The sequence below is a fragment of the Cyrtonyx montezumae genome, unplaced genomic scaffold (genome assembly GCF_038088225.1).
Source record: "Cyrtonyx montezumae isolate F1298 unplaced genomic scaffold, pur_monq_1.0 scaffold_7, whole genome shotgun sequence".
Taxonomy (NCBI): domain Eukaryota; kingdom Metazoa; phylum Chordata; class Aves; order Galliformes; family Odontophoridae; genus Cyrtonyx; species Cyrtonyx montezumae.
The window spans coordinates 17,919,949-17,940,152 of NW_027072078.1; the positions used below are offsets into that span (position 1 = coordinate 17,919,949).

Sequence of the window (20,204 nt, forward strand, 5' to 3'; positions counted from 1 at the left end):
GTGGATATAGTAGCAGTATACAAATTGTGACTCACCAAAGTCAGCTAATTTGAGCTCACCAAGACAGCTGATGAGCAAGTTCTGGGGTTTCAGATCACGGTGAAGAACATGTTGTTGGTGGATGTATGCCAGGCCTCGCAAAAGCTGGAACATGAAGAGCTTTAAAAAGCCAACAAAAAAATGCAGTGATTTGGTGTGACTTTGCATTTACACATGAGCTCTGAACTTTATAAGTCCTGGAACAAAGCAGAGACAAAGCAACTGAGAAAACCAGTAAAAATCTCAAAAATGAAGAGTTGGCTGAGACATAGAAAAGACTATAGAGTAGGGTATGATTGCCCTCATGCTTTCGGGTGGAATATTTCTCCGTGAGGGCAATTGTAATGCAGTCCCTAAGTGCATGTTTTGGAAATTCAGCTTTTCTCTAGAAGTGAAGTGTTGAATGCGGAAGCTACATGACAAAACAAAGCCTCAGCTTTTGGAACAGCAGATATTCTCGTTGGTAACAAAGACATAAAGCTAAGCAGGATGAAGGTTTAAGAAGCTGACAGTTTTGCCCACTTGAGCAAGTTACACCAGCAGAGGGAGCAGTGGGGCTACTTCTCACACCTACCCCGCCTCTCCCCAGCCCGAGAATGACCAGTAAACTGACTCATTTGACAACGTGAGCTGTTATCTTCAAGCTGGGAGAAAACACGAGAACCTGATTTGAACAGATATATCAGACAGAATCTAATTAGGCAATCAAGAAAGGAAAAAGGCAAGCAAGAAAGCAAGCTAGAAAGAAATATCTAGCTCCTACCACTATGATGGTATCACTAAGCCTTAAGTAAAATAAGTTGGGCAGAAACGAGGTATGAAATTGGGTAGTGGTTAGGAAACAAAGCACAGCAGAAGTATATAAATAGAGTTTATCAGGGAAAAGATATTTTTCACCAGAACTTAACCTGAAGAGGAAGATAAACAGTGACACCCATAGTTCATTTTTGTATCAGAAAAGTGTCCCTGTGATATATGCATCATATTCAGTAGGAATCACTCAGACAAAAAAACAACAATCATTTGCCAGCAAAAATGAAACAAACTAGATTAACCCCTTCAAGGAGCAGTAAATCATTTTTGTGATTTGATTTCTGCTGACAGTGAGAGTTTGAGGCAGAAAAGAAGAGCAGCTGGCTAGTTTTACTCACACAAATGCCAGGTAGTATACAATGCTGCCATGTACTCCATGTGCTTTACAAGCCTGCCTGGTAGCAGAGCCCTTGAGATCTGTGCCAAAACTACAGCATCGCATCTTGGACATATCTGAACTTTAAAGATGTTAAAATTTGGGGCCCCGAGAAACTACATTAGAATTGGTGTTGCTTAACAGCTATCTGAAAAAAAAAGATGTGAACAAGGTGGCAGCATTTGAAGATGACAGAAGTGTTTAGATTAGCCAAGATAAGAAGTGACAGTGAGAAACTTCAGAGAGATCTGACAAAGTCAGATGAATAGGCAGTTTGATAAGGTACAAAGTTATTGTTGACAGCTGTAAGATAAATTAACTGACGCTACTCAGGAAAAGGACCCAGGCATTCACTGAGGACATCTGCACTGAAACTGTAAGTCAGTGTGCAGCAGAAAGCCTGAAAGTTAATTAAATGTGAAGATGTGTACAAAGAAGAGTCAGAAACTATTATAACATCAATCTACAGAGTAATGGTACATCTTCAGCTCTGCTCAGTTCCAGTCAACCTATCCCAAAAAACTGTGGCAGAAACAAAAGAGGTTTAAATGACTGTAAATATGAAGACAGTTTCAGATGAGGAGAGAGTGATATTTGAGAGCTTTTAACTAGAGAGATTAATAATGTATTCTAAGAAGATACAAATCTGTGTAAAGACAAATTTGCTTGCCACAAGACTTCACTGTCCAGAAAATCTGAACTAGGTGTATGAAATGGGAAGAATAAACTGCAGAAAGGCTTTGGAGGCCATGAAGTAGTCTGTTACATCTTTATCAGAGTCAGCTTTTCTCCAAAGTGCTTGTCATATATGGAACAAATGGATACTAGTAAGAGCTTAAAGGTGTTTGAAGCACTGCAGCTATTCACAATCACCATACACAGAGGAAAATAACATTCTTGTTCATACTTTAAGGGATATGAGTCTTTTAAGGAACTCACCATAACATTGCAAGGATGAAGTCCTCCAGGATGCTGGGCCATGTACTGTGCCAGATCTGTGTGCTAAAAAAAAGCAGATAACTTGAGGCAAAACGATGAGAGTAAAGTGCTTTTACCAACTGTGCCTCTTCTGTACTTAGAAAAAAATATATAAGCATTATGAAGGTATTGCTTTGACCTTGGAGAACATCTAATTTGATGCAACACATAAGGATGTGTGCTTGGTCACACTGGGGAGCTAGCTGTTATCTTTCTCTAGCAGTTTATGGCCTGAAGTTAACACAATTGATGCTTGTGCCAAATTAATTATAAAACTGCAGAATGGATAAAACATTCTCAGAATTTTGTTGATAGCCATTAGCAAAAGCAACAAAAGTAGTAAAGCTCATGCAGAGAACTCATTTACTGGCATCCTGCCCTACCCATGATAGTATCCTGCAGCTTTGGTCTTGGTGAGCCACTTGAGGTCAGTGACAAATTTGATATCAAGGTGTGAGCTGGTATCATTATTTACTGTCCTTGCTGTGCTGAATAACAGTACTGTTATTGTATTGTCAAGGCAGAAATGGATGTAAATAATTTCTTCTACCCTCGTAGAGACAAGATGTGGAATCATTTTTGCATACAGCTGTTGTGTGCACTGAAGGAAAACAGAAAAGTTGTGCATGGTAAGCAGGAGATCAAGAAGGGAAATCAATTACTGCACTAAAGGATTGCAATTTGCTTCTTTGCAGATGTCTCATAATGCATCAAATTCATTATATAGCCACTGCTCTCTTCCCAGTACTTCCCAGTAGTAGCTTCACAGGAAGCCAGAAAAAAGAATAACTCACCATGTACTCAAGGACAAACGTTAGTGTCTCCTTGGTCTGGATAATGTCATGGAGCAGCACAATGTTGGCATGTTTCAAATGCTTGAGAAGAGAAGCTGGGGAAACATAAATGTAAGATCATCTTCACTACTGCTTCTACGAGTTCAAGCAGACTTCACATGCAGCAGAAAATAAAATTCGGGGTAACTATTCTAATTTTGGCATTTCTGTTAGGCAGCATATACTGAATGCAGAAGAGGATGGAACAGCTCCTTAGAGAAGCAGGAATTAGTGCTTTGGGTTAGGCAGGAGCCCATCCTCTCTTAGAGGTACCTCAGCTGTCAGCTTCTCAGCCTAGGAGAAATCATTTCTTCCATGCAAACACTGAGAGAGGCAGGGGCTGGGAGCTCCCAGTGCCAGAGTGCAGCAGACGTGGGTCACCACTGAGCTTCACATTCCTTCTGCTATCCACCTCCCAGCATGTGCCCTCAGAAAAGCCCTTAGTAGAATTCTGGGGAAGTGTAGGTTTCCATCAGCTTCTAGCTTTTGGTGCAAAAGCTGCCAGCAGAAATCAGTCAATGCTAAGCTGAATTTAGCTTTTAGCATATTGGTATTTTTTTCCAGCTTAAAACTGAACAGAGATGAAGTCACTGAGCGCGCAGTAATTTATACAGCTCCAGCATGTTTTGTCTATTGGCCTAACTATCAGCACAGCCTCAGAGCTGCTCCAGCAGTTTGCTTCTAACTATGCAAACAAACAATATTTGAAGGATTTTAGACTGGCAATGCAAACTTTGTATCTTACGACCTAACAGTTTAGGCTGGTTCTAAAAGCCTTATAGCCAGGTGTGGCCTAAACCTATATCAGTAGTGAGACTGCTGAGCAGTATGGGATACCTGGTAAGTGCTGGAAGCAGCACTGAATGTCAGTTAGCTCTTGCATGGAGCTTGGTGCTGCTGCAGCTAAACTGCTGCTGGTACTGCCATGAGCATGCTGTGGTATGAACCTTAAAAATGCTCCACATTGTACCTAATTGCCCATGAACATAATAATTATACTCTAGCTGTATCCTAGGCAGACTCTATGTGCTATCAAAAGGGACTGCTAACCTGGCTGTGTGATGCCGTAAAAGTCCCACGTAGCCAGACAGAGCTGTTGCTCCAGAGCAGCAGTACAGAGGGTCCATGGTGAAATGAAGAATTCAGCTCCTGTGTCTGAATCAGGCCCCTGGGAACTGCTCCTCACTTGGTTGCTTCTACAGCCTCCTGCTGCGGAGTCAGGTGCTACAGCTAGAACTTAAAATGCATTTCAGCTCTGTGGGGCTTCCTGGGGTGAAGTGGCTCTTTGTCAGTGGTGTGTCATTCCTCCGGGGTAGCAGAGAATGCACCACATGAATAAATCTTGTGCTTTGTTTGCACTGCTGACTTACATTGTAAATTTGAGGTGTCAGATGCTGCAAAGCTCAGTGGTACACAGAAGATCTATTTAAAATAGAGCCTTCATGAGATCACCCTGGTTTTCCCCCATAATGAATGAAGTTAAGACTCTCATCCTGTCCTACAGTAGAGCATTCTAAAGGGGTGCTGATCTTTAGAACATTATTACTTCTATGTACATAAAGCTTTTAAGGCTTATTGCACTGGTGGGATACAAGTGTAAATACACTTTTAGCCATAGAGTAAAAACACCACAGCAAATGAGCATATAGCAAACTGTATAGCTCAAACCATTCTGTAAAGAGCCATATTTTGGTATCTCTCTGCTTTCACTCAGAAATCAGCTGGGGAGTTTGTTAACTTTCTTATCTTAATTATACTAGCATAAGCCTAGAGTGGGTCCACTGACAGCTCTGGTTTTTCTGAGTTTCAAATGGAGTTGTCTGATGTCAAGAGTCCCTCTGTGCTTGGGCTGCTCTGAATGCTGGTGCATCCAGCCTCTGACACTCCATCTCAACAGCTACAAAGTCTACCCTACTTTTGAAGTGAAGTAAGAAGCAGAAAACAAAATACGTGTGGCCTCTTACATGCATAGCTCTCACTGACACGAGACAACAGACTGGTGCAAAGGTTACATACTTCTGTGAAAGGAAGAAACTGGATTATGGTCCTCTTGGGATAGTTGCACAGATGAAAATAGAAGCTTAATCAAGCAGGAAGTTTCTGAACTTGTGTCTGTAGGGACACATAAATGAATTCAACCAAAATCAAGCACTTAAACAAAAGCATTTCTTTCTCAAAGAACTTGAGAAAGCAGCAGGTACTTTGCCCAGTGCTCTGTGAAGGTGACCGACAGAATTTCTCACCATGCTAAAAGATAAATGCTATTAAGCATTGGATTTACTCAAAGTATTTCTCTTCAAGCCGGGATGTGTGACCCTCCAGGTATCAGCTGTGTATGTGCTAACATCAAGAGGACTTCCAGTCCTCAACTGCCCAGTGCAAAAACTGCTGTGCTCCTCTAGTTCCTAGCAGACCTAGCTTGTGGAGGTGGCTGCATGGCTTTGCATTTGTCAAAACAATAGCAGCATAGCTGTGTCTGGATTTAACAGTTCATTCCAGGTTTCATAGAAGCCTCTAACTTAGGAGGACTTTGGCTATTTGTTGACTGAAAGGAGCACAGTTGTACTTGGGCTGGCCAAGCCCACAGCCTGTGCATCTATGCCTCTCTGCACTAAAAACAAAGATGAGCAGAAGGAGCCTGAGCCTGTTTTGGAATTGAACACTGAGATAGCAAAAGAGATTTTTTGAAATGGCTGACTCTGAGCTGAGTGACCTGTGGATACCTTGTGGATGTGCAATGAGCATTTCTGTCAGTATGCAGCTGTGATGGAAGGACTAAGCTGAGGGCCAGAGCAAACACAGGAGAAGCTACCTACTGTCCCTGTGACTGATGGTACAAAGGCTGTATTTGTACCATTATTCTCTTTTAAAGCATGTAATTTGGGAAAGAGGGTCAATCAGTTCATACGGCTAACTGACTTCCCCTTGTCCCTCCAGGAATACCTTGCATGCCACGTTCTCTGGCCTTTGACCACTGGATCTGTTAAAGAATTCATTGTGGTGAAGCTGCATGATTTCCATGAAATTACATCCACTCAAGCCCTAGTGCAGAGGTGGGCATAGCACACAGCAGGATTGATGCCAGGGAGTTGAAGTGTGTTGACAGAACAGAAGCCAGGTGAGTCCAGCTCTGCCTAGAGCAGTACATCATTAAAAGTGAAGTCTGATCCCAACACAGGCAGTGCTGGAGCATCCAGGGACTGCTCTGGAGAGCAGATATGATACATGTCATCTTTGATGTAACTTACATTTTTATTTTTAGTGTTTAAAATATGGACAGTGAGAGAAGGCTTCTCTCTTCTTACACAGTCATAAAGGGTACAGCATCAGCCAGGCATCGAACAGTATGATGCCCACTAAATAAAATCTTAAATCTCACTGAAGTTTCAGTGTTTTCAACTGAGGTTGAAAAACTAGCCCCTCTTTGATATGCCTTGTAAGAAACTCTTTTATTATGTATACTATGTTTGCTCCGTTGCTTAGAGCCCATGCTCTGCAGCTGCAGCCCGAGTTCTTCCCCCGATTCTCCATGTAACTGAGACAAAACATGTCTCCCTATTTCTCAGTGCTCTGGCCACAAAATAAGTGGTGATAATCTTAAGGAGAAGAGCAACCTTGTGCTCCTAAAAATTTAGCAAGAATGACAGCTCATCACAGACCATGCTCATCATACATTAGGCAGGAGACTTACTTATCTCCTGTTATATCTACCCCAGCTTTAGAACTTGTATCTAAAATGTCTTGCAGGCAACCTGTCTTGCATCCAGTAGCCCCACCTGGCAGATGCAGGTCACTCTGATCTGCCACTGCCAGAAAGGTTTAGAAATGGCAGCGAGAAAGCAACCCAGATAGCAGGCAGGAGGAGTGAGGGGGTCCTATACTGCTGGAACAGACAAACTGTGGCTGCAGCCAGCCCTTTCCTCATCACGGGCTTGGCTGTCTGTCACATGAGAGAATACACTGGCCAGCAGGTTCCCCCTCCTTCTATCACATGCTTACCCCATACAACACAAAGATCTCCTTCATGAAGGGATAAGGACACTGGAGAGTTTTGAAAGAAGCACAGCCTTGTACACTCAGCAAGAAAGAAGTTAGAAAGCTGTCAAGTGGAGGGTTTTTTTGTTTTCAGATTAAAACAAATGCTCTTCAAGAATGATGCCTCTCACTCTTCACCAGTGTTTGTCAAGGCTCTTAAGTTCTTACCTTCCCGGATGGCTGTAAAGGGCACTCCCTCCTCTGTCTTCAGGGTGATAACTTTCAGTGCCACCAACTGAGCATTGATCCTGTTAGGTCAGAGTGGAAGGTCACACAAAGCACCTCAGTGCTTGGCATGACAGCATTAACAGGCTCCTGAGGTGCTTCACACTCACCCAGGCAAAAGTATTAGGGCTCACTCTCCCTCCCAGGCCAAGCTTATAAAGGAGTTGCAAATCTCTTGTCTCCTTGAGCAGAAGAATTGAACCAGCCCACCCAGATAGTGTGGCTAGAGTGTAGCTTAGTGCTCCCACTCTTCCCTCTCACAGTTTTCCTGGCCCCATGTGATGACAGTGTGCCCTCAGCCTCAATTTTGCTGTCATTCAGGAATTCCTCATTCCAAGGAAAACTCTTGTCCATCTCTGGTCTCCCTGGCACACTGCCATGCAGGAAAGTGTACTAGTGGAGACTTCATTGCTGAATCAGAGGAGTTCTCTGAAAAAAAATGGATGGGGCTTTGCAAATATCCCACTTAAAAGCAAAGCCAGAGATTTGATCAGTCTGTCTTCCTACAAGTACTCAGAGTTGCCCAGCTTCAAGGGGGCAATCCCCATCAATTATTCTGATTTCTGTAACTGATGAATGCAATTAACAGCACTGGTGGTCCACGCTCACCTGCTGATCCCCTTGTAAACAGTTGCAGAGGATCCTTCACACAGCTTCTCCAGTTGCACGTAGGATGTAGTAGCTCCAAAAGGGATGCCTTGCCTTTGCTTCACAAAGAAAGTGGTGTGTATTTTAGACTGCTGTGTAGAAAAAAAGCTACCAGCATATAATTCACCAGTTAAATACAGATTCATGGTTGGAATAATCGTAGGATGAAATATCTGCTGTCACTGTGGATGCTGCACACTCACCCATTTAAACCTCTCCACAACATCCTGCTCTTGGAAAGGATCAGCGTAAGTCCAAGGCCTCCACATCCTGAATCTTTGACTCTGGAGAGTGTGAAAATGCTGTGGCTGCAGTGAGGGCACAGGAAGGGCTGCTCTGGTTACATCCCTCAGCTGGTCCAAGAACAGAAGGCAAACCATATCACTGGTGAACAACTATTTAACCAGGGGGATTCTTTCCTTTCTCTTTTAACTGCACTGGCTTTAAGCACTTCATTTTCAGCTCCCTTCCCATCATTCATGTTTTTCAATTACGATTCCTGGTACATCCCAAAGGGGAACAAATGTCTGTATGTTTCTGTGTTGGTAAACATTAGTGCTTACACTGGCAGCACACAGTGATAAAGCTGCTGTAACTGCTGAAAAAACTTCAATCAGTATCATCCTAAATGCATTATATTTTATCTTACCCTTGATTTATTCCTTTCCAGATAGTAATCTGTTATGGCACAATTAAAAAACAAATGCAGGAGTAAATTTTAAAGAAGTTTAAATTTATGTCATCTCCTCCCCCCACCACATTAAGCCCTTCTCACCATTGTGTGCTTTACACAGCCTCTTAATTTGGCTCATTCTACATAACAGTGCCATAAATTGTAAAACCAGTAGTAATGAAGGGCAGGCAGCCTGTAGGCTCCTTATGAACAGTTTCATGGGATGGATGCCTGCATTGCCATTGGATTCAAACACAACAGGACTTGTAGTCTATGGCATGATGCCTCCTCCAGAACTTTAGATCATTGGCTCCTTCCCTGTTTATAATCTGTTGGAGGCACAGAGCATACTGGAGCGCTATCTCTTCCCAGATCATCACACCAAAGAAACTTGCAATCTACAGCATGAAGTGCTCTCACAGCGGTTTCACAAGACCTGAGCTGCAAAGTTTGATGCTATCTAGTTAGAAGCTAATGTGAACATCTGCACTTCCACAACAAAGAGAAGAGCCCAGGCACAATCTCTCACAGTGCAGAATCATTGCAGGGTAATATTAAATACCTCTTCTGTAGATGCTGCTTCCGCATGCTGAAGGCCTCGGCTGTGCTGGGAGCCCCTTCCCTCAGAACAGCAACTGCAGCACCGCGCCCTGACAGCACTCAGACACAGCATGTCTCCCGTGTTGTCCTGAGTCCCACTAGCACTCTCTCTTTTCACATTTGCTCCCCCCTCTAGCTGTTCATATGACTTGCATGAGGCCTCTGCCTTGAGCATTCTTATGATTTCTGCAGTTTTTCTTTTAAAGCGCAATATGTGGTGATCCAAACTCATGCCTACAATAGCTCTGTTGACTTAAGCTTATTGGGTACATGTCCTCTAAAAATATCCAAGATATTTTCATAACAAAAGATGGAAAAATAGGCAATAAATACGGAGTTCTTTCTTGGTACAAAGTTCTTTCACTTAAACAATTCTCAGTGTAATAGATTAGGTAATTAATAGATTAGGTAATTGATATGTTTCACATAGGAACAGACCAATGACTTTCCTCACGTCTCTAGCAAGTGCAGTTCTATATGTCATTAAGTTTAAGCTGAGCTATCTGAGCAGTGTGGGTGTGCAGCGCAGATGCAAAAGAAAGTGCCCTTCTTTGGGGGCATGTGGGCGGGAGGGGCCGTGCGCCCGGGATGAGCTCCCAGCCCAGGGCAGCCTGAGGTGGGGAGGGCAGGGAGAGGGGGACGGAGGGTGCACTGGAGTAGCTGTGTTGCCTCCTGATGTTTTTCAGCTTCATTTGGATGCGTAATATGAAGTCTTCCCCTTTGCTTTACTGTTCGGGTGTCTAACAACGCTCTCTTTTCTTGATAAAAAGGACTTTTTAAGCAAAAATGCTTTGGGAAGGCAGAGATGTTTCTGTGTCTCCATGCAAGCATGCAACGCAGACAGAGCGTGGCAGCAGGGCAGCGGCCTGCCTGCAAGCTGTCATTTCTTCTGCGTGTTTTCTCCATGCTTTTCCTTTCCAATTGCTAACTGCCTGCTCGGCAGCAGTTTGCTAAATACCCACGCTCACGGAGTTTAGCCTCGTGTTTATTCTCCAGGCCCCGAGTACCTCGGAGCCATCGGAGCGCAGCAGTGACTGCGACGCCTGTCCGGGCACGACCTCACGTGTCCGAGCGCAGCACGGACCGGCTGTGCAAGAGTCGGCTGCCTGCCGCAGGAAGGCTTCCCGAGCACGAAGGCACTTTTGAGCGTTACGGCCACGTGTATACAAACGGGCTTTGACGTTTAAGCACAATCAACACAGGCAGTCTGCAGCCATGCGAGCCGCCCACCCCGCGGCGACGCCCCGCACCGAGGGCGGAACAGCGGCGCCGAGCGTTCACACGCGGCCGCGCACGGCGCCGTTTGTCCCTGGCAGGGACCCGTCGGCGCGGCCGCCTGAACCCGCCCCCGGCTGCGGCTCCTCCGCCCCGCCCCGCCCCGCCCCGCCCCGCGTCCCCCAGCTGATCCGTGCCGCGGCGGCGCGGGCGGGCGGTGGATGCGAGTGTGTGGCCCGGTGAGGTGCGAGGCAGTGCGCGCGGAGCGTTTCGTTCCTCTGTGGTGGTCCCGCGCGGCCCTCGCTCTTCCCGCCGACGTTCTCGCGCCTGCGGCCGAGCCTGAGAGGGCTGAGGGCCTCCGGCAGCCGCCGTGACGGCGGGAGGGTAACAGGTGCGGGAAGTTCGGAGAGGTCCGGGGACGCGGCCGGCTGTTTCTGGAGATAAGCGGCGCCGGGTGGAACCGAGCTGCTGCGGCGCCCTGCGTGGGTTCCGTGCGCCTCACGGGCCTGGGCCGTAGCGCGGGCGGCGGCGGGGGGCTGCGCTGCGCGGGCGAGCACATAGCAGGCCTCCGCCGCCGGCTGCCGTGACGGGGATGCCGGCTCTTAGGTCTCTGCTGTGAGGGGCAGGGCAAAGCAGGGGTGGTGGGCCGTGTTCCTGCGGGTTTCTAACAGGCTTTTCCCTTTCGGTATGAGGAGGTTATCTAAAGTCGCCTCTTTATCTCCTTCAGCTTTCAGTGCAAAGTGTTTTCACTTCACCTGTTTTGGCTGCTCAGTGAGTACACTCTCACCTTTCAGAGTGCCTTAGTGGCAGCCCGGCCCAGCTGCACTGGCAGTTACAGGTGGCGTAGTGCAGCTGCAGTGGTTGTAGAGGGACCGGTCCTCACTGGGGTGAAGACCTCACCGCAGCTGGCACAGTGCGTTGCCCTAACAAAAATAGCCACGGTTAGCGGCTGCAAGGTTCAGGAGGGAAAGCATCTGTGTAAGAGCTGAATGAAGAAGGTGCAGCTTCAGATGAATAAGGGCTGAAGGATATTCAGAAGTTTTGGTGCCTCATCTGTTCAGTAGGTCTTAAATTACCAATTAGCTGATATAGCAGTTAATCTTCATCCCAGTTCTTTTAGCTAATGCTAAGTGTACCTAAATGTGGCTGAGACTGGTGTTGACAGTTTGGAGGTAACCTGTTTGGGTAACTGCACAGATAACTTTGTGAGACAAACTTGCAGTCCTCTTAGTTACATGCTTACCAGCTTTACAGTGCTGTAGCAGCAAGTAAGCATATGAGGAAGTTACAGAAGTATCGTTATCTGTTAATTGTAGCAGGTAAATAAATTACCCAATGGCAATATATTTTTGAGGCTGATGGGAGTTCCGTTATTTTTGCAGATCAGAGGCGTACATGCTTTTGTTGAGCTTTGAATATGAGATAACTTTTATGCTCGTGGTACCTAGTACTCAATGTCCAGGGAGGGCTGTAGTCCATAGTAATCAGAGCAATGTTTACACCAGGTCATTCCTTGCAGTAGCAGTTGTTACAGCGTGGCAGCATTTGATTTCTGAAGAATTTGAATTAGCAATCTGCTCTGCTAGAGTAAACCATGATGTCAGTGTCACAGTAGTGACCATCTGTTTGTAACAAAAATCCATTTCATAATTTGGCTCTGTTTGGCACTGTTTGCAGTTTTTCTCTTGCAGCAGTACTGAAGTGAAAATGTAGAAAGAAGTGTGTGGGTAGAGCAGTGCAGGTGCTGATAACGTACCAGTCTCTCATACCACGACAATGATAGGTGGTATCTGGTTTTCCACTTCTGTGAATATTAAACTTTGCTACTGATAACAATTCAGGTGAGATAATGTATTTGTAAAGCTACATCATTTACATAACTACTTACTAAGTAGAAAATAGTCAGAACTTGTTACTAGAATTAATATAGTAAATTTTTGTGCAGTCAAACCTTCTGGTAAAGACACATCTTTGAGCCATTAACAATAAATTCCTCAATGATAGAAGCCAAGGATATTAAGGCTTAATTTCTCTGACCTTAAATATTTGTTGTAAATGATACAATTGGTGATACTCTGACTGTATCATAGCTTCATATAATCCATTAGGAAGTTATGTGTGAAGCTACAGAGATGTGCCAACACCTTCAATAATGAAATCCTAGAAACTGTATCTAAATGGACTTATTCCAAGCAAGAACACGTCACAAAAACAGGAATTCTAGGAATTATTCTATTTTTTTTTTGATGTTTTGTCAACACCTGCATTACTCAAGTGTTGCATGACAGTTTCTTTATCTTTATGAGACTTCCTCTGCTATGTAAAAATTGACAGGTGTGGTTTTTTTTAATCACTGTTGTAGAGGAAGCTATGTCTTGAAAGCAGTATGCCTCTGATGAATGCAACTCTTGCTGATCCTACTGCTCAAAAGGGCTGGAATTTGTGTGAGTTATTTCAGTTATTTGTCATCATGTTGAGTATTATTTCCAAGTGTGAACTGAAACTTTTCTGTACTCAGTTTACAGCTTTGTTTATGCTATCTCTTGTGATCAAGACTGGACATTGTTTTCTCTATATAAGGGCTTCAAACATTCTGGATTTTTTCTTGGAGATGAGTTGTCTTAAAAACCCATTATGTTTCTGTTTTGTTACAGCAGATATCAGACAGCAGCTATGATGAGACAAAATGGCATAAAGATTTGTCTGAAACTTATTGCAATAAACATGATTACATGCATTCCTTAATGTAATCAAAATTTTGAGTACTTCATCTAGTTGGGTAGTATATTGAGTGAAAATAACAGCTCCCTCTCTGCCCAACAGATTATAAGAAGCAAACATTCTCTGTAGTATCACTTGAAGAAGATGGAAAGTGTAAACTTTCAAAATTCAAACTTGCACAGGATAAAAACAATAGAACAGCTGCTTTTTCCTAATTGTTTTCTGTGGTCTTATCATATAGATACTCTGTTACCAGGCTCTGTGATGAAATGTTTTGAATTCTTCAGTTGGTTGTCTGCATTCCCACACAAGTTTTAATACAATTGTACTCTGTTACATATGGTAATGTGGTTTGATTCAGGATTAGTTGAGTTAGTTCCTAACCATTTTCTGTGCATATATTTGCCTTAAATGTTTTGTTTAAGCATAGAATTCTTGAACTGAAAATAAATCAGTTATTCTGCATTGTTTGTTTGATTGTGTACACAGAATTAGAGAGGGGGTTTCTCTGCCTTTGAACTAGGTTTTGATCAGTCTGTCCTTACAGTGGACCTACTGTGAGAAGTGTGAGCAGGACAAGTCTGGCTGCTTAGCTTTGTCTGCCAGCTCTGTGTGAGTGAAGCAAATCATCCTTGTGTCATGGAAGTAATTTTAATTTTACAGATGGGATCTGACACTTTGCTCCTTGTTTCTTGGGGTTCCGGGATTAATATCATGATGTTGGTTTAATGTTATTTGCAATCAAATAGCTGGAGGCTTTGTTTTGTTTTGCAGATTGTGGAGAGACTGTTCCTTTTTGAAAGAGAGATGAACTGATGGTGATGGAGAGCTGCCACTGACAGATGGACTCACAGGAAAGAAGGTAAGAATGAGTGAGCAGCTAGGTAAAGCCACAGAGGCTCCAGGAAACATGCCAGCCAATGACTGCTCTGTAAAACTACCAAGTAACGTCAGCATACTCTGTGTGTAACCTAAGAAGGAAAGAAGAGTAACATAGCTTTTGTTTCAGTTATGTCTGGAGCAGTCTACTGATTAAAACAGAAAATTTGTTACTCAGTTATTTATTGAAACTTGTGGATGTGGAAACCTAAAAGTAACATTGTCCGGTGAATTGGGAAATCCACTCTGTTTCCTGGAGTGGAAAACTAGTACCTTGTAATAAATTCTGGAATATAAGTATCCACACACTGATCTCTGGGGGTTATTAAATAGATAAAATCCCAAGAATACTGCTGTAAACTAAGTTGAATGCATGCTATGCTGATGAAAGCACTCTGTTTTAGTGTTATTCTTTGGGGTGTTTTGCCCATCTCAGTAAAATCCGTATTTCTATTTCTAGCCAAGTATCCTAACTGTGATGTTGGGTTTGTCACAGAATCATAGAGGTTGGAAGGGAGCTCTGAGGGTCCTCAGATCTCTAACCTTTAACATGCCCTGCATGTTACTTGGTTTTAAATGTACTTCTATTCTAAACTCAAGTTCTCTGCATTTTAAATGCAGGATGGACTCTGCATTTTAATATATGTATCACTTAGATTACATTATTTAGCTAATTTATAGTAGAATTCTTGTTTTTCATCATGTTCCTTTTTTTCTTTATGTGGAAGAAGAGACTGAGGATAGGCACTGGGGAAAAGAGAGACAATTCAGTCTTGTGCGAGTTACTCTCAGTTTAAACATTCCAGAGGCAGACTGTGCGAAGGTGTTGTTCAGCCAGTGCACCACAGTGAGCCAAGCATAGTTTAAAAAAATAGTGGTCTTCATGAAAAGAACTTTTGTATGTACTTCTTGGGTCTTAGAAGTTGTCCACAATTTAAGCTCTCTGACGTTTTCGGAATTTGCTTCTGTAATGGAATGTGTGTGTTATTTTGTGCCTTTTACTGCGGACAAACATTGCTATCCATCAAAGCTCTTCTTTCACCACTGGTGTTTAATTTCAGTTCATGCAAAGCTGCAAGAACTGTTTTATGTAGGTGGTAAATGACTTGGCAGTTGCCAAAGAAGGAGCTAAGCCTACTTTTCCTGCAGGGTGGATAAGCATCTATTGTATATATAAATTTGGGAATCTGGAACTCTTTATTTAATTTTAAAATCTCTACTGATATTTGAAAAAACAACCAAATGACTTCACAATTTGCTATAAGTATGCTTGTTGTCAAAGTTCAGAGAATTCCTTTTTGGTGAAAGGGCGAAATTGCTGACTGAGCATTCAAACCGGAGTGTAAGTGTCGAGGGTTAAGCTTTGGATACCTGCTGTTGTCTGCGAGCCCAGATATTCTCATGATGCTTCAGGATTGTTTCTTTTCCTTGGTCCAGTTATATGAATGGCTGGTTCATCTGAAACTGAGAAAGTCGATGAGAATTGAAAGATCCAGATTGTTTTTTTCCTCTACATCTTTATTTCCCCAAATTTAATGATACAAATTATGAATAAAGCATAACAATCCAGAAGTGTTCCTTTTATTTTCTAGCATAGGAAAGGTTCATGTAAATCTCACTGTAAATGAGAACAGAGTTGCTCATATGTAAGAAGAATTGATACAACCATCTCTCCCACTGTGCCCATGGTGGCAAAGTTGTACGTGGGTTTTTATCTCGCTGCGGGCAACAAGTACAATATATAATTAGTTACGTTGTTGGCAAATAAATATTATTAAGGTTACTAGTCCCTCTTTCTTTGAGGGAAGTAAAGGAAAAAATGGAAAACTAATGATCTCAGAAGATTTGTTTATAATTTAAATAGCATTTAATTTTAGATTACCAAAGTGTAAATGTTGACATCCTGAATTTAAAACTGATATATCAACTTGTAGATTTTTCCTACATACGTGAAAAGCAAGCTTCTGTGGTATTGTAGTACCACAGAACATTTCAAGCTGATTCTCTGCTTCCTCCAATCTTTTTTTTAGCTCAGAAGAGGCAGAAGGAGCCAAAGAGAGAGGCCTGGTCTATATCTGGAGGGCTGGTTCCTGCTCTATGACTCCAGAAAGGCTTCCAGGCCTCAGTGGAAAGACTGTACTGCAGGCAGCCCTTGGTACAAATCATGGCTTACTTCTAACAGACGGTAATAAATCTTAATTTTTAAGATTTGCAGCAGTAACAAACTTTAATTATTGCCAGCCTTTCTTTTAGAAAGTTTCATTGCTTACATCTGCAAGTCTCATGCGCAACTTTAAAACTGTTTTTTAATGTTGCCAGTATTTCCTTTTTAGAAATAAATGACTTAAAACCATATTGGAGCAGAGCTTAGTGTTTTCTTTCCTGTTCTTTTTGTGATGGCTCTGGATTTCACCTTTGGAAATGGTAATGTAGTCTGAACTGCCTTACATAAAAATGATGTTTATGCAGTGTATTTCATTCAAAAAATACATTGCAATAAGAAGTTCCCTGGATTTCTAGGAGCCTTGTTTTCCAATTAAAATTGGCATAGAACTTAGGAGCAGCAGTAGCAGAGGGCACACAGCAGTCTTTCTATATCAGTAACCATAGTTTTTCTGAGACAACATTAAGCTAAAAGTGGATACCTATCATAATGTTTTCTCAAATTGCTGTATCAATTTAACTTTATTAGAATCATGACTTTTTTGTTTTCATTTTTCAATAGGTGGTGAGGTCTACAGTTTTGGAAGTCTGCCCTGGAGGTCAGGACCAGAGGAGTTCTATGCTAATCCCATTTTAGAAAATGCCTTGCTTGGGCAGCATGTTATTACAGTGGCAGCTGGCAGCTTCCATAACGGAGCTGTAACAGAAGGTGGTGTGGTGTACATGTGGGGGAACAATTCTTCTGGACAGTGTGCAGTTGCTAATCAACCACGTGTGCCAGAACCGCAACCTATCAGTATTTCTGATTCTGAAACCAGTCCTCTACTCTCAGTAAGGATCTTGCAGCTAGCATGTGGAGAAGAACACACACTGGCACTATCGCTAAGCAGAGAGATATGGGCTTGGGGAAGTGGCTGCCAGCTAGGTCTTATAACAACAACTTTCCCAGTGACAAAGCCACAGAAGGTAGAGCACCTGTCAGGACGTGTTGTGCTCCAGATCGCTTGTGGAGCCTACCACAGCCTGGCTCTGGTACAATGCCTCCCTGTGCAGGAGATGAAGCCTATTCCAGAGAGGTGCAATCATTGCAGTCAGCTCCTCATTACCATGACGGACAAGGAAGATCATGTAATCATTTCCGACAGTCACTGTTGCCCACTGGGTGTAGCGTTGGCTGATAAGCAACCAGTAAACCATGCCTTCTGTCCTTCATTGGAAAACCTGGAAGGAAAAAGTGTAACAGGTAGTCAGAGCGAAGACTGTAAGAAACCTCTTGTGGAAGAACATACTCTTGTTCCTTTAGAATCTGATGGAGCAAGTTTGCTTTCCAGCAACGATGAGCCAGAAGACAGTGGAATTTCTAGCCCTGGAAATATTCTGTATTCTGACAAAAAAGAAGTGAAAGAATACCTAATTGGTTTATCTGATCATACGTTAAACGAGAGCCTGGAGAAAAACATCTGCACAGAATCTGAGCAGGTTGGTAGCTGGTAGTTTGCTCTTAATGTACTGCAATTCCCATTACATATGCTGTGCTTGATGTTACTCTTATCACAAATGAAATACTCAGTTTGATGGGGCTGTGGTGTTCCTATGGTTTTAAAGTGTTTCATCTCAGTAATGGCTCTCAACTTTGAAGCGGAAACGTTTTTGTCCCCAGTCCTTGAGTTGTAACCCTTTGATGCAAGTAGCAGCGACACTGCTGTAGTCATAACTCTTTACTTGGTTTTGATGCTATGGAGCATAAGCTTATTTGCCATTCTCTTCTCGAAGCCCTTCTATGTATGGGTTTCACATTTGTGTGGAAATTTACCTTTAAGGTAAAACTTCCTTGCCTTTGCATTGAGTAGATTCTTCACAAATCTAATTTCTTGATGTTAAAGCATTGAATAAGAGACTCCCAATATTAATCATCTAAGGTGGCAGAAATGGATAAATGGAGATAGGAATTAAATAAATAATACTCTGTTTTGAGTGATGCAGAAAATGGTTCAACACTACTATTTTTATGCTATATATGAACAGTTAATTAAAAACTTCTTAATAAGGTGCGGATGATGCTTGATGTGTAGATTCAAGAAACACTGTTCCCAGATCCCTGACAAAATATCACTCTTTCTACAATTAGGAAGAAAAAAAAGATTATATATCAAAGGGGGGAAAATATATGTATGTAACCCAAAAGCTAATAGTTTTGCAGGACCTATGTGAATGCTAAATGATCTTATCTTAAAGATAACTTCTATAAGGTAAACTGCTGCTTTGGTCCAATATGCAAAGGTTATAGCGGAGTTTCTTTCGTTGTTTCAGATGTGTGTATATAAATTTCTCAAATTCATTTTACAATTACCTGAGATTTGTTATTGCCACTGCTTGCAAAAACAAAATTAGGTAGTATTAAGAACAAAAGACTGTCCCATAATTTGGTGTTTCAGCGTGCTCTGTTCTCCTTTTGAGGGAGACTTATTTAATAAATGTTACCTAGATACAGTTGTCCTTTTTGCTGGTGCAAATGCAGCCTAGCACTTGTGAGCTTCTCAGAACCATGAGAGCACTCCTGCTATTAAGAAACAACTGAAATAAGTAATTTCATGCTGTGTCTTGATTTCTTGTTCCTGTAATAGTTCTAAATAGTTCTTTCTCACATGGTTTGAGAAATTAGACAAATACGGAATTGATTCACTATATCTTAACACAACTGAGCATCTTCATCTCTGCTCTTCAAGTGACTCACGGGTGCTCATGTAATGTTTCAACTTAGTTTTGGAAAAATAAAAATGACAACAGCAGACCTCATCTCTCAAGTTGTAAAGTGCAAATGATTAGAACCAATTCTTTAAGCTAGTTTTCCATACAGAAATGTCAAAGATTCTTTCCTCTCTGACAGTATAAAAAACAAGGTATAATATTTTCTGCCAGATATTGGGTGATGAAATAAGACTCTTCTGTCCTGTTTTTGCTTTACTAGCTTGTGTATCATATCTTATTTGATGGGTAAAGTTATTGTTGTTGTGGGTAATGATGTGATGATACTCTAGTGATAAACTAATTATAGGCAGTTATTAGTAACTTGATGACCTTTAGCTAGTTGTTATATGGCTGCAGTAACAGTGTGAGAGAACATACAGAATAGAGTGGTCTTAAGGCAGACCTTGGAAAATAAATCAGTCAATTGTTGTTTACCTTCTAATATGTGAAAATAAGACCTTACATTTCTTCAAGAACACCGTGCTCAATGACGCACTTTGTTTGCTGACTAAGAAGTTGGTGATGAGCCTAAAATTAAATCACTTTCTATATTTGTTTGCAAAGATCCATTTTGTTTTGTTTGTTTAAAAATAAAACAAACCACAAAAAATAGCCCACAGCTGCTCATGAATGAGCAACAATGAGGCAAGTCCAAAAGACACTTGGAGGTATTTTTGGTCAAGTCCATGGAAGTGGTGCTCAGGCTTAACCTGTGATTTCAAGAATTAGTGTTAGTTTATGCCAGAGTATTAAAAAAAACCTTTCTTACAATGTCTTGTTCAGAATAGCTTTTAATTTGGTTAGTGAACCAGCCCACTGTTACATGCTGTCTTGTATAATACTTTGACTTTTGTTGTTATTGCTCTTATTTTATTCTAGCCTTCTCAAGGAGAACAAATTGGTGCTTGTATCCCTGGTCCTCCAGGTACAAGTGCATCTGCCTTAAACAGCCTGGTGGCCTCTTGTGCGTCAGCAGTTGGTGTGAGAGTAGCTGCTACATATGAAGCTGGAGCACTGTCTCTGAAGAAAGTGATGAACTTCTATGGCACATCTTCAAATGAACCAGGCCCTCAGCCTGGCAGTGGTTCCACAGGGCCTGAAGCTCTGAAGGACAGTCGAGAAGAGCAGGTCAAACTGGAATCAATGCAGGGGAAGAAGAGTTCCAGTTTAGTAGATATTAGAGAGGAGGAATCAGAAGGAGGAAGTCGAAGACTTTCGCTGCCTGGCCTGTTATCGCAAGGTAAAAAGAAAAAACAAA

The 20,204-nt window shown here is 42.3% G+C and overlaps 3 protein-coding genes across 7 annotated transcripts in view; 1 reads left to right on the forward strand and 2 right to left on the reverse strand.

Moving 5' to 3' along the window:
• Nucleotides 1-9,293, reverse strand: part of CDK15 (cyclin dependent kinase 15) — a 32,392-nt gene extending 23,099 nt beyond the window's left edge. Inside the window, exons 1-7 of the mRNA XM_065750305.1 lie at nt 9,183-9,293; nt 8,151-8,300; nt 7,909-8,006; nt 7,243-7,322; nt 3,001-3,095; nt 2,168-2,230; nt 36-159 (exon numbers count right to left, since the gene is read on the reverse strand). Coding sequence (XP_065606377.1) covers nt 36-159; nt 2,168-2,230; nt 3,001-3,095; nt 7,243-7,322; nt 7,909-8,006; nt 8,151-8,300; nt 9,183-9,293 — 721 coding nt within the window. The remainder of the gene's footprint in view (nt 1-35; nt 160-2,167; nt 2,231-3,000; nt 3,096-7,242; nt 7,323-7,908; nt 8,007-8,150; nt 8,301-9,182) is intronic.
• The window catches only part of STRADB (STE20 related adaptor beta), a 126,284-nt gene that overhangs the window by 26,449 nt on the left and 79,631 nt on the right, over nt 1-20,204 (reverse strand). The gene's annotated exons all lie outside the window — the stretch shown is intronic.
• Nucleotides 13,645-20,204, forward strand: part of ALS2 (alsin Rho guanine nucleotide exchange factor ALS2) — a 35,029-nt gene continuing 28,469 nt past the window's right edge. Inside the window, exons 1-5 of the mRNA XM_065751369.1 lie at nt 13,645-13,722; nt 13,931-14,018; nt 16,066-16,220; nt 16,761-17,677; nt 19,826-20,186. Coding sequence (XP_065607441.1) covers nt 13,999-14,018; nt 16,066-16,220; nt 16,761-17,677; nt 19,826-20,186 — 1,453 coding nt within the window. The 5' untranslated portion in view covers nt 13,645-13,722; nt 13,931-13,998. The remainder of the gene's footprint in view (nt 13,723-13,930; nt 14,019-16,065; nt 16,221-16,760; nt 17,678-19,825; nt 20,187-20,204) is intronic.